Below are 27,914 nucleotides of genomic sequence, written 5' to 3'. Positions count from 1 at the left end.
GAGGAGGAGGGAGGGAGGGAGGGAGGGAGGGAGGGAGGGAGAAAGGAGGCGGCTCCCACTCCCGCCGTGCGAGCGCGGCCGGCTCGGGGCTGTGCGGGGCTGGCGGCGGGGTGGCCATGGCCTCGATGGCGGCGGCGATCGCCGCCTCCCGCACGGCGGTGATGAACGGCAACCGGCCGCTGGACGAGCGGGAGCGCAAGCGCTTCAGCTACTTCTCCTCGCTCAGCCCCATGGCGCGCAAGATCATGGCGGAGAAGGAGCGGATCCGCGAGCGCTACGGGCCCGAGTGGGAGCGGCTGCCGCCCCGCCAGCAGGACGAGATCATCGACCGCTGCCTGGTGGAGCCGCACGTCCAGGCCCGCTACGCCGCGCACCGCGGCGCCGCCCGCCCGCCGCCGCCGCCCGCCTCCTACCCCAGCCTCCGCCTCAACACGGGCCAGAAGCTGGTGCGCTTCGGAGACGAGGTAGCCGAGGGGGACGAGCCCCGAGGGGATCCGCCATGCAGGGGCTGTGTGTGTGTGAGGGGACGGGGCGCGGTGCTCGCTGGAAGCTGAGGGGGTCGGGGCGGGTTGGAGGCGGCCCGGCGGAGTTGGTCTGAGAGAAGCAGGAGCCATCCCGGAGGGGATTTTATTAAAAATAAAATAAATAAGCTGAGAGAGGAGGCCTTCCCGAAGCTGTCCGGCCGCCCTGGGTGTGATCCCCGGCTGGATAAGGGAGCGCAGGGAGTGTTTGCCCCGAGTTGAGTCCCTTCCTCTTTGCGCCTGATTTTAGACGCGGTTAAAAATGCAGCGCTGAAAACATCCCGGCTCCTGGGGTTTCTGACACCTCAGAAAATGTGGCCTTTTCCGCGGGACGTGCCAGGAAAAAACGGGGTGTGGAAAGACAGGCGACAAAAAGTGTGGGTTTTGCAGCTCCTGAGAGCCACCTACCCAATGGCAGAGTGTGGCGGAGAGCGCAGCTACGGGGAGCCCGGTCTGGTCCCCGTACGGAGAGTGCTGCTGTGAAAAAGGACTAACAATCATCTCTTCACACCCTGTATCCCTCTTACTCCTTGTGTGAGGTTTCCTTTGGTTTGCTTTGCTTTGTTTTCAAGTCTTGGTGTGATTACAGAGCCCATATCTCCCCTCCTGCTCATTTGATTTCTTCAAGTGACCTATTGTTCATCAACTTGCGTGACTGCTGCCAGAACAGGGCAGTCTGCTCCTGCACTTGTAATCATCCAGTCTAAATTGAGCAGCGCTTCTTTTAGCTACCTCACCGGTATCTTGTGCACTAAGGTTTGGAAGAAGTGATCGAGGCATCGTGGTTCCTCGCTGGCTTTGTGGTGCCTCATGTGTCGGGAAGGTAGGACAACGTGCAGCACACACATCACAGCTAGAGCCAGACAACGTATGCTCATCTTTAATTTATATAGCCAGTGATACCAGAAATTCTGGGTACATATTTTCTGGTAATAAACCACCACTTTTGGTGAAAAAGAGTGTACAGAAGGGCACGGACAAATTTGCTTGCACAAGCAGTCTTTGCAAGGAAACCTAAACTTGAAGTTGCTTGTGAAAGGACTGAGGTTAATGGCTGTGGAAACTGAATGCGTTCAGCTTTCCCGGTCTCAGACAGCTCCGCTGTGATTTCTGCTTTGAATTATGTGGATCCAGAAGGAAAGCAAGCATGTAGTAGGTTGTTGTGCTGCACCATATGGAAATAATCATTTCCTGCTCAACAAAAGTACAACTAGAGAGTCCATCTGAAATTTGGCAAGTCGTTTTCTTTCTCCTCTTCCCCCAAAATACAGCTATGAAGCAAACAATGTTGTTCTTAGCCCTTTTGTAACCATTAACTAAAGAAATCGTGGCTCATCAAAATACTCGATGCAAAGTGTTTAATTTTGGAATCATCTGCCTCAACTGACTTCCTCCTTGACTTCCAAGCTGAAGTTAATATAAATTGCTTTTCTGAAGAAAGAGATTCCACTTGTTTTGGCATCCTCCATTCCCATTTTAGTTCTTCCAATAGCACTATTGAGCCTCGGAGCTTTTCCTGGCTCCTCATCTGATAGCTTCCTCTCCCCCCGCTCCCCTTCTGGCATCCGACCTGAGTTTTGGACATTTGCCCTGGCTCAGTAATTGCTCCTCCGCGTCCTACTGTTACAGAGCCACCGCGGCCAGTCCCTTGCCATTCCAGGTCAACTTTCCAGGCTTGCAAACGTTTTGCCTACGGAGCTCTGTTACCCTGCTGCCTTCTGAGCTGACAGCATACCGAATGTGCTGCTGCTGTCCGTAAGATGTTGCCGCTGAAAATACTGCGGTCACCTCGCACTTGCTCAGAGGGCAGTTAGGTTGGTGCTGGCTCCTGCCCCTGTCTCTCGGTGTAGGGTATCCTGAGGCAAAGAAGCAGAGAGTAGCCTGCATACCCCCCAAATTGTTAATTAATATTGCAGCCCTTACAGCATGAGCGTGCTGGTCCAACAATGTCCTTGGTGACGCCCTCTCCACAGGTGTCACATTTGGCCACAGAAGTATTGCTCTTCTTCCCTGGTGACTAGTGCTGAAATCTGTAGAGATCTACCTGTGCTTGCTCAAGCATGAAATATTAATCTCCTTCTCCTTGTGTTCTTTGGAGGACTTGGGAGAAAGCAAAACAAGGATGAATGCTGAAAATGCTGATTTACCCATCCAGAACCCCCAGCATTTCCTTCCCACTTTAATGCACGTGGCCACTTGGATAAGCTGGTACGGAGGATATATTTAGTGGTATATATTATATTTCTGGACGGTTTGTTCCCTCTTTCTCCTCCCACCTCTTCCCATAGATCTTTTCTAACACCAAACCGATTTCCTGAACCTCTAGTGCAGGACTGCAAGCTCTCAAAGTATAAGCATTTCCATTTCTTACATTTTCAAAACATCTTTCAGTACATTGCCCGCGTGGGAAGGCTGTGACAGAAAATAGATGCGCAGTAGCAGGACCACAGCAACCTGTAGCCATGATCCAGTTGTGTCGTAGTGCCAGAGTGCTGCGGCACCATGTGTGACTGCTGGCAAATGCCTGGAACCGCCTGAGTCCCACGGCTCCTTCCCTTTCGTTACCTCACCCTCCCTGCAGCACTTCCAGACCCCAATGTAATGCCTGAAGATGTGCATGCTCTGTGAATCTCAAGTGCTGCTTTTTAATCTGCCATCCCGCTGTCAAAGAACTGAGTGTACTTTAAAAAGTTACAAAAAGCTCGATGAAAGGAATGGAAGGACAGGAACCAGATTCTCTAACTCTACTGTCTCACTACCACAGAGTTTGGCTGGGTGGCACCCAGCACAGTTGACGTCTACCTGCGTGCTCCACACTCATGGTGAGGATGCACGTAACCAAAAACACCAGCCACTGACGTGTCCGCCGTCAGCTTCACGATGTCAAGTAAGACTTGCAAGTTGAAACAGGCTCCAGAGTACACCAGCTTCACATCCTTGATGGGGTCACAGACCTTGCTGTTTTCCAACACCTGCTCTTCGCAAAAAACATCTCTTGCCCCTCAGTTTCTGTTTTCTAGAGTCATGTGCTCCAGGTCAAGCATATATTTTTGTTTCTTCCGGGCTAACAGGGTCATTTACACCCCCACAAAAGATTTTCTATCCTGTTTGCTGAAGATTTAGTGACTTGTTATCTGCATGTGGGCACAACAGAAAACTGTTTGTTGCTTCACCATCATTGCCTGTGTCCAGGCAGTCTACGTCTTTTGGCCAAGGGCTTTTGGATGCTGCAACCTTCAAGCAGAGCTTCATCTTCCCTAAGAAGGCTTCAATTGCTGATGTTTCCCCAGCTGGTAGAAAATAGGGGTAACTGAGCAGAGAAAAATCTGGAAGTAGAATTTGGGATTTAATGTAAAAGTAATATACATGTAAAGGGGGTATTTTTGAAATACATCATAAATTGTGTTAAGCATCTGACATGATGATAGTTGATGCCACTGGATCCTCCCCCTTGAGTTTGGTGGAGGACAGTTTAGATATTTAGCTTACAGCAAGTTCTGCCATCTCTCCATACCATCCTTGTTTATCCACAAGTGTGACGTGCACATAGATTCTGACTATTTTTATCTTTAATTCTTTTTTTTTTTAAGGCATATTGAATACTCAGAGGTACTGAGCAATTCAAAGAATTGGACTAACGATAAATAAACTTTTTGTTGAAGAACATGCCTTGTGATTTAGAAAATGTTAAATAGTTTATGCGAAGGAAAGGTAAGAGAGTTTTGTTAGTTTCATCCCATCTTTTAATAGGGAAGCTTGACTTACCTACCTGAAGGTGGGTGCTGTATTCGTGTTACTTAGCCTTAAGAGGTTTGAAACCAAGCCAAAGGATCAACCCTTTTATCTCCTACTTAAAAATGCTTTAAAGCAGCAAGTATTCAAGACAGCAATAGCTCTAATGTAATGTCTGTTATAGATCTGTGCTTTTTTTTTTTTAAATAAAAAACACAGTGCAATTTTTGAGCGCAGTTAAACCACAAGAACCAGCAAGTCCTGTTCCGATAATGCTTCTGAGATGCATCTGCCAGCACAGGAACGCATTTCATGGTAGTTTTGGGATGGCATGGTCATTGTCAGCTGCTCTGAGCAATGCTTATGTCAGACAGCCTGGCATCTTTCTCCCAGTGTCTTCCATTTCGAAATTCTCATGCTGTTTGGCAACGCAGTGCCTACATGTAGCCAGCATAGTACATGAATCTTTTTAATATATTCTGCAGCTGGTTGTTGAAATCAAGTGTATGACCAGATTTTTGTCTCTCTTTCTCTCTGTACTCCCTCCCTCCCCCTTTTTTTTAAGCTATGAAATATGTTGCAGGAGGTCCTCTTTCTTACAAATGGTTTCTTTAACACTGGTGAACAAAAGTTTATTTATTTGGCTTCTTTCTGGAAGAGAGCTTTGTGTGCTGAAAACAAAAGCTGATCAGATATGGATCTCTTCTAATCCGTGCTGATGCTAAATAGCCTCAAAGATTTTTTTTTTTTTTTTGAAAAAAATCTCCATTTACTTTTGTGAATATTAAAATTGTTTATGGTTTTGCTCCTGTTTTCCTCAAGCATGAGAGAACTTGTTTATTGCACAGAAAGCAAAATTCATTCTGGGATTGAGTTGGTGAAGGACGTGCATCAGGCACATCAGAGAGGAAGCAGCAGAACTGCGCTGTTCTCCTGCTGCTCACTCAGTCCTCTGTGTGTCCTCTGAGGCACAAGAGATGGAGGCCACAAACTTCCTTCCCTTCTGTGACAGCGGACAGAACTGGTAACTGTCTGTTTAATCCTAGCTTCAGGTACACTTCAGGTAACCACAGACATCAACTCCTTGAAGCTTCGAACCATGTGTTATGAAATAGATTGCTAGATCCAGTGGAAGACCTCTTCAATAAGGGCAAAGCTCTTCAGATTTACTGGCTGGGAAGTGCAAGTGTGCTGGGAAGTGGAGCCTGAAATACAATGAACCGTATGTGGAAGAAGGAAAATCTGCTTTTCTTTCAGGGAGCTCCTCCAGCCTAGCAGGTGTCTAGTACTTACATCTTTAGAAATTACCCAGTGAAGTCTTAGGTCTTGTCTCTGATAAGAACCTTTTAACAACAGCACCAAGATACCATTAGTTCATTTCAGGAGCGTTTTGTCTACTGAAACTGGAGATTGAGGTTATATGCCCACAAGTTCAGTGGTTGTTGAAGACAACAATTTCTAGTAAGTGGAAAGCTGACTCACTCCGTTCTGTAGGGATTGATCTGTCCTGGTGTATGACAATGTTATATGTTCACTCAGTCTTCCCCGTGCTGCTTTCCTGTCCCTCTTCAGGCAGCGTTTTGTCAGTAGGGCCTGCTGGCAGCACCAGCATCTTCTCTGAGTTGAGGATGTGCAGAGAACTTCGGGTGAAGAGGTGTCTCCTTCAGCGCTGCCTATGCTTGTCCCAAATACAGGAAAAGAAAGAACTGTCTGTCTTGGATCCAGGACGACATGGTCCTGCCTTGCTGCCAGTTTTGTTGCCAGCTGGTTTGTGGCTGCTTTGCATGTTGTGTAAATGGACCTGTATCACAGTCCTTTACAAGGTCTATTTGGACTTAACGTGCCCTCTTTGTTACCAACACAAGATTTCCTTTTGTTATTTTCCACTGGAAATGTCTGACAGCTAATAGGAGTTCATTTAAGCCACCCATACGTGTACAGCTGGCTGACCTACAATCTGTCCCAGTTTATTATTGGGATCAGTCTCATATTAAGTTATTTTCCCCTGCTCTCTAGCTTGTGCTCATGAACTGTGAGCCTTCTGACAAGAAGAGGAAGCTTCCTTTAAACTCCTGAGGTAAAATACACCGACAGCTCTGTTAACATCTGGAGTTGTGAGGCTCCACGGCAGCATGTGGGAGTTTGGACTTTGTTCCTGTCCTCTAGTGCTGCGGTTAAAGGCCAGAACTAATTTGCCCAGACCCCACGTGGGCACAGGGACTGTAGTCCTACCTCCAGTGCGTGAGCCGTAATCCGGCAGCTGGGCTCACTGAATGCTCTTTCCAACATGTGTTCCCCGCTGGGCCGTGATTCCTGTCGGGCATCCTTCAGAGGGGTTACCACTCTGCCCGTTTCAGATGCGAAAGATCCCGTTCTGAAAGGGTTTTGAAAGAATTTGACAGCTCACCTGCTGCAAGGCATCCCCCCGAAGTGGTGTGGCATTCCCGTGCGGTCAGCAGCACTGCCCAGGGCAAATTCTGATAAAACAGACTATAAAAACAGACTTCTACTCACTTTGTTTCCCTTAAACAGTAACAAATAAGAGTATCCGCTTCCTAGAATGAGAGAACCTAGTGTTACACCCGTGTTCGTGGCAATTTCCTGTGTCGAACTTCCTTTCTGGTCAGAATGCCCCGTCCAGCAGAGCCCAGGCTTTCCCTTTCAGGTGGGCTCTGATCAGCCCGATTCTTTAGATTCCAGAAGTATTTTCATCCATCCTCACCTAAGATCTTGGCCAGTAAAGAATTAGGCAGGTGAATCTTGCTTTTATATCCTCACAAAGGAGTGAGGGGTTACTGTCATATACCACAAACACTTTGCTGCTAGAAACCCTGTGCTTCACAAGTGAGGAAGAGTTGGAGATCGCCACATTTTCATGTTTAGATGGCAGATTCCTGACCAGTAGTTAGCTTAAAACACGGTCTAGTTCTATTTAGAAGTGCGAAACAAGCTTTCCAGGTCTTGTCCTGTCCTGTCCTTATGCATGGTTACTCCAGGCCTTTTTTCATCCATCCATCCATCCATCCATCCATCCATCCATCCATCCATCCATCCATCCATCCATCCATCCATCCGACTCTTGTGCCTCCCCTGTGGTAGCAAAGCAGTGTTACACTTGGTGTGGAGGCTGCAACTCATTACCTCTGCGAGCGTGAGCATCCAGTGTACAAATAAGTCTCATCCATGACTAGAACTAAAAGTGCAACCATTTTATTGCAAGTTACGAAAAAACGTGCACAATGTGTGTTTACTTATTTATTTTTCACCCCTTCTTTCTTGATGTGGGTTGTGTGTCTTTCTGGAGAGCATGCTCTGTGTGAAGAGATTACCTGAATTTGTCAAACTGGGATTATTTTCATACTAATAGCTTCCTAAATTTTATCCCATTACTCATTCTGGCCCTAGTAATAAAGCTGGAATACGGTAATGATCAAAACGAGCAGAGTTCACTTAAAGCTCTTAAGGAATTCCCCACCCCTCTCCTGCAGCATTGCACATGGCCAGAGTCTCCCATACTCATGAAACCTCACCGTACATTCCCAGAGAGGCACTGCTTGGATTCAGATTGGGATTTTACTCTTTCTTAAACAGCACCAAATACTTATTTCAAAACGATTGTTCTTAACGTGCATAAAGCTGTATCTTGCCGGGGCCGGGCCCAGCTGTGGCTTGGAGGGATGGATGTGCAGCTCTTGTGCTGCCACGAGGCTGCCCGCTTGCACATGCGCCATCCATCTGTGGAGTGGGGAAATTGGGACTTTAATTCCCTAAGGCCCCCGTTCCTCTGCTTAATTCTATCCCTGCGTGTTGCTAGTAGCTACCGAGGAGCATGTAGAGTAGAAAATTGGAGCTATAATATATTTCAAAGCAATTTATAGAGAAATCATTTCCAGACGTTTAGACCACATTAAATCTTCATATACTTGGGTTAAATTGTCAGGTTAAATTGGAATACTAATCGGTAGTCCTTCCCTCTGAGAACTCAGTCAGTCTTAAAATGTGATCAGTGATATCTAGAAGCAGTGCTCTCACTTTCGAGCTAGTTCTGCCGTGGTGGTGATGCTTCCAGCAGTGCAACATGGATGCACAATGCAACCTGTGTGATTCTCTGAGCAGGTAACGCTGTTCTGATTTTTACATTCTTGAATTTTATTTCAGGACATAACTTGGCAAGATGAACACTCGGCTCCATTCTCCTGGGAAACGAAGGTGAATATGCAGCACTTTTATTTTTAATGTTGGTTTGTCATTTGATGCTGGTCCTTCTGCTTTTGTATTATCTTCATTTTGGTACTTGCTAGGCCAATGTCGCCTCGATTCTATGGGAGCTGTATGTAAAGTGACCGTACTCAAATGGGACAGGGCTGGTGTACTTTGATTTACGGCAACAAAACCACAAAATGTACTTTCTACACTGATGTTCTGACTTCAAGTGCAGGTGTACAACTGATTCATTCCAAATTATTTGATATTTTTTTTCACTGCGAACTTTCAAAAGCATTTTCCATGTTTTGTGAGGACAGGAAATTGAACCTGGAAAATGCGTGTCAGTTATTGGGAAAGCATAACTGCATTTCAGTTTTGAAGGCAGGAATTAAGTAGTTAGGGAATGGGGTGAGAAGGGTACATGTATCTAGTAACTTCATTAGAAGGTCATTTTCTGTTTTCTTGTAGACTTGCTTATGCTTCATCTTTTTGTTATTTAGTAGAGTGTAATGAAACTGGTTAACCTGGGGCTGTGCTGAAAGCATTGTGTTCTTTCCAAAAGGCAGCTCCTTCAAAATTTATTTATTTTTTTTCCCTGTAGTGGTTTTATATGTATATATATTTATACATTTTTTTTTTTTTTTTACTTTACTCTGCCCCCAATATTTTGTTAAAGCATCATTTACAATGGGATTCTCATAAGGCTAAAATAGAGCCAGATTTCCCCATGTTTGTGAACTTGAAGTGTGAGGAAACAAACACAGTTGTACCGTGTTTCCAGTGGGAAAACACAGTGCACCCTTTCTCAGCTGGGAATGGTGGCCGTGTTAATTTAATCGCACGTTTCAGACCTTTCATTTTCTGGATTTATCTGCCAGAGAAAGCTGCTTTTCCCCCACCTTCATTTTTTCGCCCTTGAAATACGTCGTTATCATGTATGAGCTTATGTATATAATCTTAGGCTAATGCAGGGTAATTACCTGGAAATGCCAGTGAACACTAAATTAATCCAGTTGACCCAGCCCTAAAATTGTTGTCAGCCTTCCTGCTCAAGGTCACTGCCTCTGGCTAGCACCCCATCTGTGTTACCAGCTGGGTCAGGAGGGTTTCTGGCGGTGGGAGCCTGCTAGGTCAGTGAAACCCTCCTGTCTTTTCAGGACTCTTAGAAGAAGTAACCAAGGGCTTTTAGGAGAATACTGTAGAGGGTTGTAATGTGTGTGTGCTTGGGTGAATCTCTCAAGAAGAGTGGTGAGAAGAGTGTGGAACTCATTGACAGTAAGGAGAAATGAATCGTATGCTGGAGACAGTTATGTTGTCTCTCCCATACTTTTTGATGCAAACCCCAAAACTCCGTCTTGGGAACATGGCAGGTGTAATCATATTTCTAGGCTCTGTCTTGTTTTTGACTCTTTCTACTGTCCTCCTGGTGTCCCAGAGGAAAGCATGATGCTCCAGTTTCTTGCCTTTCTGTAACAAACAAAGGATCACAGAATGACATGCAAGCCTTCATGTGACTGCTGAAGAAAAGTGAAGTGGGGGGAGGCTGCTTTAGGAATATTTGTCTCAGCTAATCAAAACGTGCTTCTGGCTTTCCCCTTCCCTCCTTGCTGACCGGAGGGAGATAAAAGCTGTGCTTCGGCTGCAGGGTGAGAAGCTGAATAACCTTTTCCTTGAGCAAAGCTCCAGGGAATCCATTTTGTCCTGCCTCGTGGCATGTGGGTTGGTTGCTTTGTGTGGGTTCCTCCTTTTGTTTTCTTCCCAGTGCCTCATCGTGCTGTGGCAGTCTCAGCCCAACCCTTCAGCTTCTCCTGCTCCTAAAGGCTGATGTCTTGCTTCATGCTTACTCTTTGATCTCGTCCCTAACCAGTACTTTAGCAGGAGAATACTGGAACACAATTTCTCCGTGAGGTAGTGCCCGAGTAGAAAATATTCTTGCCCAGTCAGTCCAGCATGGGGAAACAGAAAAAAGCCTGAATGAGCCTGAATAAGGTTGCTGTGTTGTGATGCATGCTCAGAGTCTTGCTAGCCAGATCTCCCACTGTTTTTTAGCCTATCAGACTCTTCCCATTTCATTAGCTCTACCTCAGGATGGGCTGTTCTCTCCGTAATATTCTTTTCCCTGATCTCCTGCTCATGAGGAGTTGTTCTGTTTTATTTTGTTTTGTTTCTCCACACTATTGCCGTGCTGGCAGAATGCCTTCATTCTCTTGCAGCTTTGTACGATGTGCTTTGGGTTACCTACAGAAGGGAACGTGACATTTAATGTCTACTTTTGCAGAGGAGGAGAAAACAGAGACTTAAATCAGTAAAGCCAATAGGCTTGATTTTTATTTTTAACACTGAGACTGTACGAAAAATATAAAGTAACGAAATCAGTAGTTGCCTTTTGGACAACTATTTTAGGACAGCTGAGAGGGTAGTGGGAACAGTAGGGAAGAGAGGAGGGGATGGTTTCTGCAGGTTGGAGCCGCTCTCAGCTGTTGCAGTGATGACAGTGCTGCTTCCAGCTGATTAGGCATGGGCACGTTTTTCTTACAGTAGCTAGTGCAGCAAATTCCCTGATTTTGTGGCTGTTCCACTTGCCATGAGAACGGTGTGCTAAATTGCTTTCGTTTGGGACAGAATGCAGTTGGGGGGCTCGATAACCCCTCTTCTGTCAAAAGTAAATGTTCTGTGCTCTCATTTTAAACCCAAATGTGAGATAAAGATTAAGTTGTTCATAACATATCAAATACTCCTATGAGTGTCTCTAGCATTTGGAGCTGTTTGAAGTGATTTGAAGTTCTTGTCTTACCTCTTTGCTTTGTTTGCAGGTTAAAAAATAGAAACAATAAATTTCTGAGCTAGCTGTTAGGCAGCTATTTGAAGGATCTAATATTTTTAATAGAAAACTGCAGCACTTCTCAAAAGGAAAATCACTTAGGAAGCAACATGTTCTCATGGCACTGCAAATAAGCTGACATTTTAAAGCTAGGGACAGAGTTGGACAGAGTGATTTGGTTCATGGGTGGAGTCCTCGTGAATATAACACATCATGAAATGTGGGCTACATTTTTTTAACTGAAGCTAAAGCCAGGTTTGTGAATTTAGGTCATTCTATTTATGGCTTCAGGTTTAAGTGAGATGAAAGCTGACATTCTGGCTGAGTTTAGGCTTTGAGGTTTCTTGGTCTGTTTGATGTAAAAAAATCAGTGAAACTCGGCATGGACCTCAAGACAGAAATGGAAAACAAGAATCACGCCTGGTTTTGGAAACAAAATTTGTGAAACTTTTCCTGAACTCAGAACTTTCTGTGTTGTTTGCTGTTGTTGTTTTTCAATGAATTTAGTAGTGGGCAGAAAAAATAATTTCAGTCTGCTGCCTCAACTAACACATCGAACACATAGAGCAGCATGGGAATAAGTTGGAATCTATTTCTAATTCATGCTGTTAACTAAAATAGGTTTCATTCCAGATGTTTAAAACAGAAACATGCTCATCAGAAAAAAATGTTGGTCTTGCTACAGCTAGAATAGTTTTGGATGTAGCTGTAGAGCATCCTTTCTATAGGTGTGGGGTTTTTGTTTGTTTTATTTTGTTTTCATTTTTTTTGTTGCTTTTTTTGTGTGTTTGTTTGTTTAAAAAGCTCCTGACTTTTCCTCCTTCAGCTCTCTTTTACTTACGACTTATGACAGCCCCTCAGATGTTAGTTGAAAAGAAAAGCCTTCAAGGTGTGATATTAAAAAAAAAAAAAAAAGATAAAGAAAAAAAGCATCAAGCTTCAATCCCCTCCAGTAATCTGTTTGCTATTTCAGTGTCTGAATTCACCTTTTTATGTCTTTATGGAAGTGATCTAATTCCAGCAATGATTGAGAAAGAAAATAAAAATGTACTACTTATAAATTAAATACATGGTATTATACAAATTGTGTTTCTTGTATCTAAGGGCTAAAACTAAAAGGCAGTCTTCAATATCCTGACTTGTACAACTCCTAGCTGTTTTTTTTTAATTTTTTTATTTATTTAAATAGGAAGAAAGTAGCAGAAAATATTTTTCCCTCCTTGCTTAGTAGCCTGATATTAGATTAATTTTTCAACCTATAATTTGGTGCAATTATTTTTATCTAATTGGCATAAATGCCAATACTTTCTTGGAAGGTAAGAAGTGTGATGCCTGAGATTTGGGGTTTTTGCTTCCCCTTTTTTATCTAGACTACAGATATTTAAAAAAACAGCGCTGCTAGACTACTGTTGAGTTTGAATTCTTGAGCAGAAGAAATAAACTGTGATAATAGGAGCTGTGTTCAAAGTTTATTTTAATCTGCATGGCCAGTTGGTCTTGGCTAAGGATTCAGGCACCTGCATCAATCTTTGGACAGCTGTTTTTGAGCATAAAACCTTGCACATACCAGGTACTGATACTCAGAGTTTGCTCAGGCTCACCAGAAAGAGTGACAAACTTGAGTCCAGATCAGGAAATTTTCCCTGAAGCTACGTGCTGTGCCTCTTCCACATTATCTCTTGGTATGGACTAAAATTACTCAGATCATTTTTGCTCTATTTTTGCCCTTGCCATTAGTCTCTGCTGACCTAAGGATTTCTTTCTGAAAAGCTCCTGAAAACACCCACTGTGTGCACAGGAAACAAAGCAAAAACTGCAACTACTTCGTGTCCATGTTTATTCTGGTTTTGTCCATTCAGCAAACCAAAGTCATCTTCTAAATCATTTTTATCTTGGCTTTCTTACCTCTGCATATATCAGGCTGTGCTTGAAACAAGTTGCTTTTGACAGCATTTCTGCAGTCTTTGTCCCAACGATTGAGATTTTTCAGGCTGCCAAGCAAAACTATTTGCTTTGGCTGTGTTTGCGTGTCTGTTTAGTAAAATACTACACATTCCTGATGAGTGAATAAGTTGCTTAAAAACAAAACAAAAAGCTCCTGGGTTCTTTGTGGTCATCTTGTTTATAATATAGACTTAGGAATGAGACGTGATTCTATACAGTGTTATTAAATCATCATTAGGTTCCTGAAGTGTGGGGTTCCTCCCTTTCAGGCTGCATTGTTTCCCAGGAGCATACACAGATGGTTTTATGATTTGGTGGATCGTCCCTCCCCCCTGTGGGATGCTGAAGTTAGGTCTCAGTGTTTTTATTCCAATAAATAAAATTGATAGATACCTTTCCATGGTCCTTTGAAGGAAAGGTGGATACACAGATTCCTAAAAGCTACAGTTTTGAATATTTCTTCTTCTTAATTTATTGGACAGAGAGATGATCCAAGACCTAAGCATCCTTTACTTTAACCCTTTCCTTGCAGGTGTTTGGGACCAGAGGGGTAAGATTTATAACACAAAAACAATAACAACAGACTTCTATGTTTATTCTTCCTCAAAATACTACTTTGTGTGTTTGTGTCTGCTCTCTCTCCCTCTCTCTCTCTCTCTCTCTCTCTCCCTCTCTCCCTGTCTCATGCATTAAGAACTGCTCGCTCTTGCAGGCAATCCTGAAAATACTACTGCTGTTGATAGCTTTTATTTGAATTTGATAACACATAGAAATTGCAGTTGGGACTGTATTAGCCTGTCTGTAAACTACTGAGATACTTTCTGAGCTGAACAGTTTCCAGAACTATAATTTGGGCAAATGGTAGGAAAGGAAGTGTTTTTATCTTATTCCTTAGATGGGAAATTAAAGTCCAAAAATTGTAGCTTATTCAAAATCATACAAAGCCTATGAAAGAGACTGAAAACCAATCCCTACAATTCCAAATTGTGCCTCAATGTCAATTTTCTATTGATTATCTAATCTTACCAAAATGTTTTGGGTTTGTTTCCCCAAAAAGACTGTCAGTAGACCACCACAAGTGCAGTTCTGCTGCTAAATGTTCAACTGCCCAGCTTCAGCTGACAGCAGCACCATCAGCCTTGTGAGAGCAAACGCACAGCACAGCTCTCTTTGGAACAGCTGCTGCCATGAGTCAATATTACCAATTTTGTGACTTGAAAGATACTACGTATTAGTCGTTTTCTTTCATCAGCAGCATTTCTCAGGGGTTCAGACATCTTAAATAACCTATAAAGTCAAACGGAAATGTCGTATGTTTCAAGGAAAATAGAAAACTTGTGACTGATCCCCAGAAGTTCCTGGGAAGGAACTATTTGATCTCCAAACCAGGCTGTGACACAAATATGTGATCTTAAACGTTGTGTGGGCCTTTCCTGTGAAGCTGGAAGTTATGGTCACCCTTAGCTGTGCACTGAATGTGGTATTAGAGACTGACCAAGAAAGGGGAGGTTAGCTCTTTTTTATTTCAAAGGTAGATAAAGTAGATTTGGTTTAAATTAGACAGAACATCTACACAGAAAACGGATTTAATGAATATTCAAAAAGTTCCTTCACCACATGAAAGATGAAAATCTCCAAGAATTGAGAGCAAAATTACAGAAGCTGTGTCCAAACCGAGAAGCAGATATTTTTCTTTCTCAAACCAAGCTTCTATTTTTTGTTAGATTTAATCTCACACTTCAGCTACTCAAACTGTGGTCTTATTTTGGTACATTATTCCCCAGAAGCAGCTTTGGGTTGGGATGACTGCTTCATCCACAGTCCTGTGAAAATACAAAGATGTGTGCGACTCCATGCCACTGCAAGGTCTTCCATCTATAAGACAAAAGCATATCTTCTCCCAGACACACATCGACGAGTGGGTTGGAGAGGGTAAAACTGCCCGAGGCTCTCCTGTGGTGCCACGCTCTCCTCTTCACCAGAAGCAGCCAGCTGCTTCCAAACCAGGGCTCTCAGCTGACGTTTGGGCCCTTGTGAAAGAAAACACGACGTGACCACAGGAAGTGGCTTCTGCTCCACAACACAGAGATTTTCCAGGAGACCTGATGTTATTTGTGTATCCAGCTACTGCTGAAGAGCAAAGCCATCTTGGTGGTTTTGCTTTTTTTTCTTATTTTTGATCCAGGAGGCCCCCGCTGCCCTTCTGTCAGTGTTTTGCCCTGATTTTGGTTCCAACACCAATCTGGTAGGTGTGGGGCTGGGGTGGCCCCTCTCTGCTCTTGGCACTTGGCTGTTTTACTGAAACTGCTGCTGTGATGGCCCTCAGCTAGTGTCAGCTCCTGTGTAAGCCTTGGGACAGGCTGCTCACAAGAAGGAAAAGGCTACTCCTGAAGGACAGAAAGTAGCATTGTTTTAAGTACATTGTCATGTAGGAATCAAGTCTTACAAGGTGCAATAGAAACAAACCCCAAAAAATTATGTTTTTCTTTTGATATGGGGGAAATGCAGGTCTACTTTATATTGCGTTGTGGGGTTTTGTTTGTTTTGTATTGTTTTGAGCTTGGATTTTGTCAGCTGTGACTCTTAATGCATCTTAATTTCAGGGTGGTAAATCTCAATTCAACAGTATTGCCAAGCGACCTCGGGGAAATGAATCCCTATGATTTAATACAGGGAACGGCAGTCACTGCAAATCATCTTCAGCATCGTTGCACTCCTAGGTGGTTTAACACAGAATTTATCTCCTGTTCTTATCTTTAAGTCATGACTTTGGGTTTGAAAAGACAAATAAAAAATAAAGCGTTGTGGTTTCCCTCTCTGTTTTTTGAGGGTGGAGCAGGGAGTTGAGCTCTTTGGTAAGGACTCGCACCTGATTCCAGCCGAGCTGTAATTGCTCACAGCGTTTATGTTCTGCCTCATTTGATGACACAGTATATTCCTAATGGAAGCATGCAACCTGCTGCTTCCTTGCCCATAACCTTGGAAAGACACCCAAGGTATCGAATTCTTTAGAAACTTCAGAAGTTAATTCATGATTCATTTATGTATAGCTCGCAGCTGACAGTTCAAAACAAATTTGGTTTATAAATAATGAGTTGCAGGGTTAACATTTGGACTTTGTTGAGAAGTTTCTGATTATTAAATGCTAGGTGTGCAAGTCCCAGATCTAGAGTCCATCTGAACTTAACATGTTCAGTAACAGAGGTCTGAAACAACTTCTAGTAAAACTGATAAGCAGTTTGGACTTGTTTTAAACCTAGGTCCACAGATGCTATTGCAATTTTATTCAGGAGGGGACAAGAAAAAGAGAGAATTGGGAAAACTTTACAAATTTGTAATGAACTTCAAAAGTATCAGCAGGTAATAACCAAATCCAGTATTTGAAACATCCTCTAGGCTTTTTGAAAACTAGTCAAGCCCATAATGACAACAGTGCAGCTCTAACTGTAAATGCAGGGGGTTTTTTTGCATTGTTTGTTCCATTTTCCATACAAAATACGAGGTGTGACATTGCTCTTTTCTTGCGCTTGCTGTGGTGTGGTATTCCTATGTACAGGAACACTTGGGGGTTCCTCAGAGTGAAATAAGGCTTAACTTTTCTTAGCCTAAACAGTGCCAAATGACATCAAGAGTATTGGAGTGGTGGTAAGCAAAATGAACGTTTTGTGGTACTGTTCACTTTGAGGCGGCTCTTGCAAGCTCTGTTTCATGCCTCAACTCTGGTCACTTGCTTCCTTGACCCAGTGTAACTTCTCAGAAATGATTACAGCCATCCTCATTGTGAGTAAAAGCAAAACAGCTCTGGAGTAAGTGTTGAATTGGTCCTGCTGGAGGTGTTTCTCTTATTTCAGAGATGTACTTTAGGCATTAGAATCATAAAAGTTGCTTATTACACACACCCATTGCATCTAATTTTTGATCTTGGAAGTAGATGGAGTTGTAACATGTTGCCAACCATATTGAAGACCTTACTGGAAGACGGCCTTTTCAGCTGCTCAGTAAAGCATGTGCGTTTTTGCTTAATCTTCTCATGTAAAACATCTGTAGCTTTCAAGATGCATCCCCACCTATTCTAATGTTTCAGAGCCGTGCAAGCTATGCACTCCTACCTTGGATGGCACTGAGCAACGCAAGTATGATTGTTTTCTCTCTGCCTGACTCCTCTACAGCAGGTCTAGGACTCCTACATTTGCTTGCATTTCAGTCTTTTGTTAGTTGTTATAATGTAGCTGGGAAGATAGACATTTATGGAAAAAATGAGTTAGCTCTGCTGTGTGGGAGTTGCCTGGCTGTTGGTGAAGGTGTTATCTATACGCATCAAGATCAGAAGTTCAAAACTGACGTTATGAAGGGCTTTGAAATACTCTTTTTTCTTTCCTTTAACCTTGAACAGAGTCAGATGGAGTTCAGCGTTGCATCTCTGTCCATACAAGAGCAAGGTGGCGCCCAGCTGCAAAACGAACAGAGGCAGCCACTTAAAGCAGCACCTGGTGTCCAAGTCCCTAAACCTTCTCAGGCTGCCAAGACCCCTGGCTCTGATGGGTTGATAGCACCCAGAAAGGATGAGGAGTCTTCTTTCTGGAAGATAAATGCAGAGCGCTCCAAGTTTGAAGGAGACAAGTCTGAGTTCCAGTCCCTGACCCCCAGCCAGATCAAGTCCATGGAGAAAGGAGAGAAACCCCTGCCCTCCTTCTGCAGACAGGAGTCTGCTCCAAAGGAGGTGGTGAAAGCCGAGAAGCCCAGCGTAACTAAACCAGAGAAGTCTGTAGCCCCCAGTCTACCTTCTGTATCTCTCGAATGGGAGAAACCTCGACCCTCTCAGCTCCCTGCTAGTTCTCTAGATGATTTCTTTCTTCCTGACCCGCCGCAGTACCTGGCATCTTCTAGGACAAACAAGGAAGATAACGATGGTACTATACTTTCAGATCCACAAACGCCTGGACAGGTAAGGACTGCTGTATCCATGATCCTTAAATTTGAAAACAAATACAGCACATTAAAATATGATAAGGTCATTCTGGAAGATCAGGAATTCCATAAGCATTAAGCCATAACTAAGCTTACTGTTTTTTAACCTGCAACTTTAGGGAAGTCTATATAAACAACCTGTTAACTGCTCTTGTTTGTTTCAGTCAAGTGTTTTTTAATACAGTAAAATTCATAGGATGAGGGCATCATTTGGATATGATAACAGAAACACTGACGTGGCATCCATTGGCTGACTGACAGCAAGCTACCTAACACTTTAGGGTAAAGAGCTTACTATATCAAATAAATAAATAAATAAATAAAACTATTTTTTTTCTTAAAACAGCAGAACACTTATTGGAAAAAGCTCAACTTGAATAGTGGATCAGCTAGAGTCTAGGCTACTTTCTTGGTACACGCAGCTTAGCAGTGAATGGTGAGCTTGTTTCTCAGCTGTTTTAAGCAGTAGCCCGACAGCCACTTCCCAGTGTTTTGTCCCAAGCAGCTGGGCAGCTTTCAAAAGTATTTTCTCTTGAAGTCCAAAATGGAAATGGAATGAGCTCCCAAAATTAGCCTTCTGAATGTGTTTTTCTTTTTCTTAAAGAAAAACAAATAGCTCAACAACAAAAAATATCCTCAAGCAGCTCAATAGCCCGTTGGAGCTATTTAAAAAGCAGATGCTGACCTGTGAGAAAAGAGAGGGAACAACAGGATATGACATGGTGAGGGAAAGAAAAGAAAGAGATGTGAAGCCTAAAAACTGAAGCCGAGAAGGAGAGTCGTGGTTGAAACAAAGCTGTGCAGTTCTGTTTGGGGCCTGTAGCACTGCACTCAGGCATACGCCTGACATATTGCTGTACACCTCAAGCATGTCACATAGCTTTTCATACCATATCTTCACACTGGTGATTGTTTAAATTCCAAACAAGATGATGTAAGGTCAGAAAGATGCAGGCTGAGGTACATACTTGAAAGCAAAGTGAGTGGCAGCACTTAAGAGAGAACATTACTTAAGCCACTTCAGCATTTGGAGCCCTATGTTTAGCCATTATTTTTTTTCCTGGAGCTAAGGCATTACTCTTCTGAAGCTGTTTTGCCACAAATTGTGACTGCAGTAGTTATTTAATTTTAGATAAGGACTTTGCCATGATTTCCTACAAATTAATGATTTGTTCAGCGTTAATTCCTCTGTGAGTGTTTTCTAGCCAACTGGAATAGTTTGAAAAGCCTGGTTTTCCTCTCCGTGCAGAAACAATCCTCCCATGTCAAAATATGAGCAGAGTAGCAGAGAAAGATCCATGAAATAGTTCTCATTTCCTTTCTGGATTCTTTCCCCAAAACAGGGAAGTGATTCCAGAAAGAGGAAATGAAGATAGGTCATGATCTAGGAAGAGACTCCAGAGACTCAGACGTGTCCCTGGAGCAGTCTTCCTAAAAGGTGAAATCGCCTCAAATGTCATGGCTGGCAGCGCAGTGCTGCAGGAGCAAGTATGTTCTTGAAAGCCTGGTAAAATAACTTGTCAGCAGGGTTTAAAACATGCAGTTTTCTGGAAGCAGCTGCCTGTCACTGTAACAGACAATCCATTTAAATTAGTAATGCCTATGCTCTGTGGTGTTTTTTTGTTTTGTTTTGTTTCATTCTCTGCAATTCCCACTCTAGTCTGAAAATTGATCTTCATGAGTAAAATAGCATTTTCCCTGCAGACCACTACAAGGATTTTTTTCTTATCTGGAGTTGCCTCTTTAGCCATCATGAGTGTATCTTCATGTCTAGCATTTTCTGGCATAGGTTCTTAGGCATGCTAGAGCAAGGTGAAGGACTTGAAATAGCGGCAGACAACATTTTAAGCTTTCTTTTGCAGATAAGCAGTCAAGTACTGAGTTTGTAATACCATAATTAACAACCACATCTCATTTCATTTTCTTTCTCTTCTCTTGCAGACTAGTACAAGCAATGTTATCTTGAAGACTGGCTTTGATTTTCTAGACAACTGGTAAAAGATGCATCAAAATAGTTCAAACCAATTTTGGGAAGGAGTGGAATATCTTTCTCCTTGTGTGTTAATTTACTAGTATTTGTGTCTTTTTCTAGAAGTAACTTTCAAACTCTTAAATGTTGCCTTTGTATAAACTTTTGTAATACCAGATGCATTTTTGTTTTTTTAAACAGTGATAGATGTGTGGTTTCATTTGGACTTATTTTTTAAAATCTGTCAAATTTTTTTAGTAGCCACTGTATTGAGAAGGTGGGAGAAGTTACCAAATACTCGTTAAAGAGAAATAAACGAGTCTCCACATCCAAGAAGTGGAACCTACAGAAACAGGTTGCTATTTTCATGTGAAACTTTGCTAGCATGGCCTGTAAGTAATGGCATAACATAGCATATGCAATGGTTCCCAATAAGCAAAGAACTCCGTACTTCAGATAACTAGCAAAAACAGTATGAAAAATACACTTACAGAAGAATTGTATTGATTTCTCTATCTCATTTAGTTTGAAAGTAACTTTTATACCACTTTTTTGAAAATACTTTTCTTTTGAAGAGGGCAAAGGCATTGCCAAAATGATGGATCCAAAGAAGCACTGTGTCTGTACCCTACAAATCTGCTAAGTTAACCAGAAGAGTGTTAGAAAAATGACCTGGGAAAATGACGGGTGTTTCTGGTCTTTGGATTAAAGACTTGGGGGTGGAAGGGAAACGAGACAACACCTTACGATTGGGACAAACTGTCTTCAGGGAACACAAGCCTAATGATTTCACTGCCTCCTTGCTAGAGCATAACTCTTAGCAGTAGTGCTGGATGCACAGCATTGGTGATTGCTGGAGTGTGGATTACCTTTGTGTCAGGAAACCACTATGTTTATGGGAGGTCGTAGCTGTATGAGGCTTCTTTGTTTTTTTTAAGCAGCTTATCGTCTCAAGGACTTATCAACTTTGGTGCTTTTTCCTCCTGGTGGGTAGCATTCGACATCTGGGTTACATTTGTTCCCGAGGTGCAAAGAGGCATCTCAAGGTGGCCCTCAGCAGTTGTGCTTTCGGATGATCTTCGTGTGGTGTTTTAAATGTAGAGAACAAGGTTAGCTGTCATGTGAGTCCGTTGTCTCTGAAATGCAGCATGGTTTACACACTGACTCTCACTGTGTTTACCTCACCTCGAAGCCTTAACTTCCCCTACGCACAACCAGTGGGTGGTCTGCTCCGATGCCAAAGGTCTGACCTTCCCTTTACCTCAGCAATAGTCCCGTAGCATTTGTTTGGGGTAGAAGGCAAAACACAGGGCTCTAACGGCTCGAGCAGGTCCCCGCCAAAGCCCTAAGAAGGTCTCCATCTACTAGACCGTACCAGTGCTAGGCTTCTCCTGGGTTAGTGCTTGGCATTTGGTTGGACGCCCGTGGCAGCTGCATGTGCAGAACCGGCTGCTGCAGGGCTCCCTTCTGCCTGCTGTGAGGCTGTTACAGGAAGGGTTGGAAATGTACTGGAAGAGTCCTCGCCTCTAATTGCTGTACCGCCTACTCCTAACAAGCATTGTGTGCTGATAGAGCATTAAAAACTTGCTTGGTGATCAAGGAAGATGCCGTAAGCTGCCCTCCTACCCCCTGAAAAATAGAAGCCCCAAACCTCCAGTTTTTCTAGTAAGTGTTTTCTTAAAAGGTTTCGTAGCTAAGGGGGCAGATTGCCAGAGTATAAGCCATTGCACAGACTTATTTATAGAATTCTGAAAGCTTCTTTACATCCTTCTCGAGATGTACAAATTCCTGTAATTCGGGATATTGTCTCTGCATTCAGCAGTTCACAAAATACTTTCATTGTTTCTATTGGCCTAGGCTTTACAGCTGGCTTTTTCTTAGTTGCCCTTTTTTTAGGATTCCTTACAAGCATCCGGCATTAATACAGCTTAGAACACCTTCAGCAAAACCTCCTTAGGTGTATAATTAGTATTGACTTGCACCTTCTTTTCGAAGCTGACGAATGCTAACCCTGGATATTACCTTTGCCATTGAACCTAATTTTCTATGCATTCAGCTGCTGAAAAGTTTTAAATCCAGTGTAAAGACGTGCATTCTAATCTTACTTTGATAGGGGCAGATCTTAAAGCAAAGCCTCCTACTGTTGAGGAGCGTTACATTAAATCTCTGCTGACTACATTGAAGCTTCTTAAAGAAGAACCTGGGCTGTCTGTCTCTTCCATTGGCTAACTCTACCCTAATACACATTGGGACCAGCTGGTAGAACATGCTGCAGAACTTTTTACTTATCCTGGTAGGTTTTTCCTGTGCTTTGACAAGAGTTGATGCTCCTTCTTTCTTTCATATGTTTTTATTAAACATTCTTACAAAAAAAAATTGTACTTGGTCACATTTTATATTAACAATGTTTTAATAAAGTCACTTTAAATAGAACATACAAGGCTTTTGTACTGCTTTGTGTTCTGTCGCTTGCACCCTGCTCTCCTCAGTGCCATTGGAGTTGTTTGGTACATCTTGAATTTCCCTAAGAGGCAGTCAAGAACAATCTGGTCTAGAATTTAGAAACCAAGTTTTTCATATCAAAAAAATAAAAAAATAAATCTCTACACTACAGCCGTTTTTCAAACTTCTAAGTGAGACTGTCTGGGGAAATAATTTGCTTTATCGTTTTACCTGACAGCTGGGGACAGGAGATTTGGGACTTCTGTGAAGACTGTAATTTATTTTAACTTTGCTATAATGGACTTTGAACTTAACACACAAACCCGGTATCTTCAGGTAGTCCAAATCAGTATCTGGAGCAATACTGTAGGAGGAGTCTGAAAACTATACTTGGTGGATATGACCAGAAATAGCATCAACTGTTTCATGCAGTTGTGCTGTCAGTGGATGGTTACCTACAGGTTTTAAAGCACGTCACAAAAAGATGCTGGCAGAGGCCACTGGGTAGCCTCACTTGCTGCATTCTGTCTTACCCTTAGAGAACCTGCTGCATAAGAGACTCAAACACTTAGCTACAAGGCTGGTTCTTCTGCATGCCCACCTCCACTTTTCACAGAAGTGTATTTTGAAAAGCAGCTCAATTTGTTTTATGCTTGAGCTAAATTTCTATCAACAACTAAAAAGGCATTTGAAGAAGAATTTGGTTTGGAGAGACTCGACAGCCAATTAAGGGGTGGTGTTCCAACTATATTTAGGATCTGGCTTACACATAGCTCACCTCAGCCTTGCTTAAGCTCCATCTTAACTTTAAAAAATCCATTCTAATAAGGGCAAATCTGCAGCCTCTGGGGGTTGTCTGGGTGATTGGAGTCAGCAGGTCTCATAACTGAATAAAGACAGCATAGAAAAGGCTGTGGCCATCTGCCTGTGACCAGCAGGTTGTAGATCAGGTTAACTACTGGTGACTCCTGCTGTATTTGCTGAGAGTCAGTGAGGACCCTGGTGGCACCCCTGCTTCAGGCAGCACAGAGCTGGCTTCCAGGTCACGGCTGTGGGTACCGTAGCAGCACCCAGCAGTGAGTCCTGTTCACTGCTCAGCAGCAGCACCCCCAGAGGGCTGGCAAGTCACGCTCAGGAGATGCAAAACCCAGCTCTGCAGGCGTTCACAGACAGGCCCCTGGACTTCGCTGCCCAAGTTTGCTCATGACCTACTTGTAGCAGTATGTGCTTGTTACCATGAGGTACAAATGCAGCAGAAGTGAGAAAGAATTATGACTGCATATCTGAGACAAGCCCATAATTTGCTGTCCTACATTTATGGGTTAGTGAAAGCCTCTACAGAGCAGGCGAGCCTGGCATGCCTGATTCTTTGCAACAGGACTCTAGATTTATCATTAAAATCTGTTATCGTCCTGTTTTTGCAAGTAGGCTTTACATCTCAGTACTTAATATAACCTTGTAGTTCATAGCGAGGATCTGGCACTTGCATCTGACCTCCCGCCATCAGGGGAGCCTTGGCAGCACCCTCTGGAGTCAGAGTGAGGTGAGAGATGACCATGAGATCTGTTTGCAGCCTGGATCCAGCAGTTCCTTTCAGCACTGAACAGCATCCAAGAGATGCTGATCTGAGGTCGATTGTGAGGTATTATTGTGAGAAGAAAATCTCCCAGTTACTCATCCCTCTCCTTCAGCCCTTCATCCCCTTGGATCCCCTTCCCAGGGGCATTGGTCCTTCCCATCCTCATACCTTCTGTCCAAGGTGAAGACACCAGGGGAGAGGCCACAGTTCATCCTGCTCCTTACCAGCACCCTGAACTTCTTGCTAGGACGAGCGCCCATGTCCTACACAGTACGGGTACCCACTCTTAGGGCAGCAGGCTGCGGGCTGGCCAGCCACCCATTATCCCTCGGGCCAGCTTGGTTGAAAGCCTGGCAGCCCTCTCCCTGCTCACCTCCAGCCCAGCACACTGCTTTGAAAGCTTACTGTTTGGCCTTAAGCATCACTCTAGGTTTTACTCCAAATGTCTTCTGGGGCAAAAGATTCCATTAAGCAACTTCTAAATCACAGCATTTATCGGCTCTGCTGCCTAATCGCTGTGAAACTTGGACCTCATTTTGGAGCCAAGATACAGGGATAAATGCCCTTGGCAGGTCGGTGCTTTACTGGGATGCCAACGAGTCAAAAAACATGTAGCTGCTCTGAAAATAGCATGCTGCAATTTTCCTTTAATGCTTGTCTCCAGAAAGAATGAGGGAATGAAAAAAAATAAGGGGGGAGGGAGAGGGGAGTCGTCTGTGTATTTTGGATGGCTCAACATTTCAGTAACCAACCAGAGGTTTACACAGGGGCCTGCCCTCAGCCTTGACTTCCCTTCTTACCAAAAGTGGCAAGAGTGCCGGTGACCCCAAAGTCAAGCTGGCCATCTGCCTCCTGGGTTTGTGCTCTGAAGTCAGAGAGGCAGAGTGAAGGCAGCCTTTGAAAATTTCCCCCATCAGCCAGGCACAAAGTGTTCTGTAGGGATTGCTGTTGCTGCTGCGAGATGCCAGCTGCTATGGAAAGGTGCAGTGGCACACAGCATCGTCGTAAAGGACCAGATGAAAAAGATGAGAGAAGAAGGAGCAAAGTCCAAATGGAAGTAGAAAATTCACCACTTTGCTCCTCTCCACCATGACGTGTTCCAGCTACACGAGCTGAAGCATTGGCTACAGCTAACTTGGTGGCAAAATTTATTTTGACTTGCAGGAAGCCCGGATTTTATTACAGCTGTTTGTTATTAAAGGGCTGACTGAACATCCTGCTCTCCTTGCCACATTTTTCAGGGTCTGTATCTGCCAAGAAGGAAACTTCTGGTGTGTGCCTATAAGCCTATGTTTAAGAAACTGCTCGGGCCTCTGCGTTGTGCTGAACCCTTTGGCTTCCACTCTCGCTTGGCTGCAGCCCAGTTCCTCTGGAGCAGAGAAGGACGGCAAATACTTGTGGCCACTAATTACAGCTTATTTTCACTACTCCATCCTGGATTCTGGAGAAACTGAGCTGCTGCTGGCGATCCAGAGCCCCAAGAGGAACCGAGCTCCTGCCCACCTAGGTGAGCTGCTGCCGAGGCCTCGCAGCGGCCCCCGAGCTCTGCACCCGCAGCCTGAGGCACGCTCAGCTGGCCCCACAAACTGCATCTGGACAAAGTCACAGCAATCCCACAGGGAGATGAGAGGTTCTTGGCCCACTGCCCTGCCAGCACAGGAGTGTTTTTTATTGTGTGTCCTCTGTTTTGTCTGCTCTGGCTCTCGTCTCACCAAGGGAATGGTCTTGCTGTCACTGAGAGTCGTGCAGTGTCTTATTATCAGCGTATCAGGTGCTTGCTTTCCCTGAGGCACACCTGATGTTAAATTTCACACAGACCCCTGTGTATTTCCGCACAGATCAAACCATTTTGAGTGCCCAGTTCTTGGCCAAGTTGTACCACATCTGTACCACCAGCCTGGACCCAAGCTTTAGGATGGCAGGCTAAATTTGATATCAGCTGAGCTGATGGTGTCAAAGTCCTGCAAGGCAAGCTCCTGGCCACTGAGGTATCAGCAGTAATGTTTCAGGAGCACAGATGACTAAGAACAATTTTGGCAAAGTGTGTTCCTGTACGGTCTTTCCACCAGCCAGTTCAAATCCAGTCCTGTCTAGGAGCACGTGAAGCTTCTTATGACTTGCACGAACAAACAAGGGCCCTGTAGCCCCTTGTCACTGACACAAGTGACACCGCTCAGTGAGGAACAGAAGTTTGCTCCCCACCAGCTCCCTGTGTGGCAGAAACTTGCCCAAGCTCAGGACAGGGAGCCAGTGCCCAAAGAGTCACTGAGCCAGGTCTCAGGCCTACAGCTGTGCTCTGGTGACCAAGACCTGTCTCCCAGGCCCGGCATCCCCTGGTCTAGGTCACTGCTAGCAGACAGCAGTCCATTTGGGTTATGGGTTGGGCTCTCCTGGGCTGTAGGGGTTTTGGCACTGATGGATGGAGTGGGAACTGGGAACTGGCAAGGTGGGTCCTGGCTCGGTGCCCCCGGCCTCACAGACCGCATCCAGCAGTCGGTGACTGCACTCACAGAGAACTTCAGCTGGCATGAGAAAAATCGCAATCTTGACTCCTTTCAACTGTACAGATTCAGCTAAAATCTGCAACAGCAACAGCACCGAGTCCTTCCGAGTTCCTTCCCAACTAGTCCTCCAGGGCATTTCTTTTTGCTAGAAATTCCATTAGCTTTTACTGTTAAGTTCACTGCAAGGCACTTCTGGTTTTAATTATATAGCCTTTATAATGCTTCCTCTGGCACTACCTCAGTATGGAAAAAATGAGCATAGGATGTAGACAGATAAAACAAAACAAAACAAAACAAAACAAAACAAAACAAAAAAAACACTATTATTTCCAGCACTAACAATGCCAGATCATTATAGTTACAAACAGATTTGTCTCTGTAACCCAGTGCAAACAGCTGGCTTTCAGTGTTTTTATAGGAATGTACTAAATATGACAAAAATGCCTTTATCTGGGGGAGCTAATTTTAGATACCATTTTCAGCTAGGCAGTGGAAACACTTAGGGAAGAAATGATGGAACCTCCAATTAAGAAACATACTGCAGGATGCATTGCATCTATCCTTTCAGACGCACTCCCCTCAGTGCATCCATCGCGTGGGAGCCTCTGCCCGTCCAGCAGCGCCCATCTACCCTCTCGTCAGTGGAGCTCATCCCGGTCTCCATAAGGCCACCAACCTCCAGACCCCCCAGCCACAGCTGTGCCCACCCTTCTGTCCAGGCGTGGGTAAAACCCAAACCACGCATTTTTCCCAGCCCCAGCCCTTCCTGCCCATGACGAAGCAGCCTCCCATGCTGAGCCAGGGGAGCCAGGCCTCTTGCCTGCCTCAGGGGAGGCCCCTTCTCATCCGAGAAGGCTCCCAGTGGCTGGTTCGCCTCCAGGAGAGCAGGCAAGACGTGCACATGTATTCGCCACGCACAGCAATGTAAACAGAGTAATTACAATCTAATTAAAGAGAGGAAAAGCGTGAGGCACACAAATAACTTGTAACTGGAGAGGTGCGGGAAAAGATTTTTGAGTTATGCAGAGCTCTGCTCTTCAAAAATTCATAGGCTTCAAGTTATTTCTGCCATGTTTGAAATCCCTTTTGACTTCAACAGCCTCAGCACTCGCAACCAGAGACCTACAAAATGTTCTCATTTCAAAACTGCTTCCCCAGCACCCATCTCCTTTTTCTGGGTTTTTGTTTCCTTCTCAGTCCGTGCAAGAGGCAGCAGGGCCCTGCACTG

General features: G+C 44.1%; 1 protein-coding gene across 1 annotated transcript; it reads left to right on the top strand.

Annotated features, from left to right (window-relative positions):
* Window positions 1-68: 68 nt before the first annotated feature.
* On the top strand, window positions 69-22,589 carry LOC309876895 (uncharacterized protein C1orf198 homolog). Its single transcript, XM_082757756.1, has 4 exons — window positions 69-464; window positions 8,412-8,462; window positions 17,618-18,169; window positions 20,134-22,589. Exons 1-4 carry the CDS (start codon window positions 117-119, stop codon window positions 20,188-20,190), a joined length of 1,008 nt encoding a protein of 335 aa, XP_082613882.1. The 5' UTR covers window positions 69-116; the 3' UTR covers window positions 20,191-22,589.
* The last annotated feature ends 5,325 nt before the right edge of the window (window positions 22,590-27,914 follow it).

This window comes from Aythya marila (genome assembly GCF_965140915.1).
Source record: "Aythya marila genome assembly, chromosome: 3".
Taxonomy (NCBI): Eukaryota; Metazoa; Chordata; class Aves; order Anseriformes; family Anatidae; genus Aythya; species Aythya marila.
The sequence above is the reverse complement of the archived record's forward strand: the minus strand, read 5'-3'. Positions and strand labels throughout refer to the sequence as shown.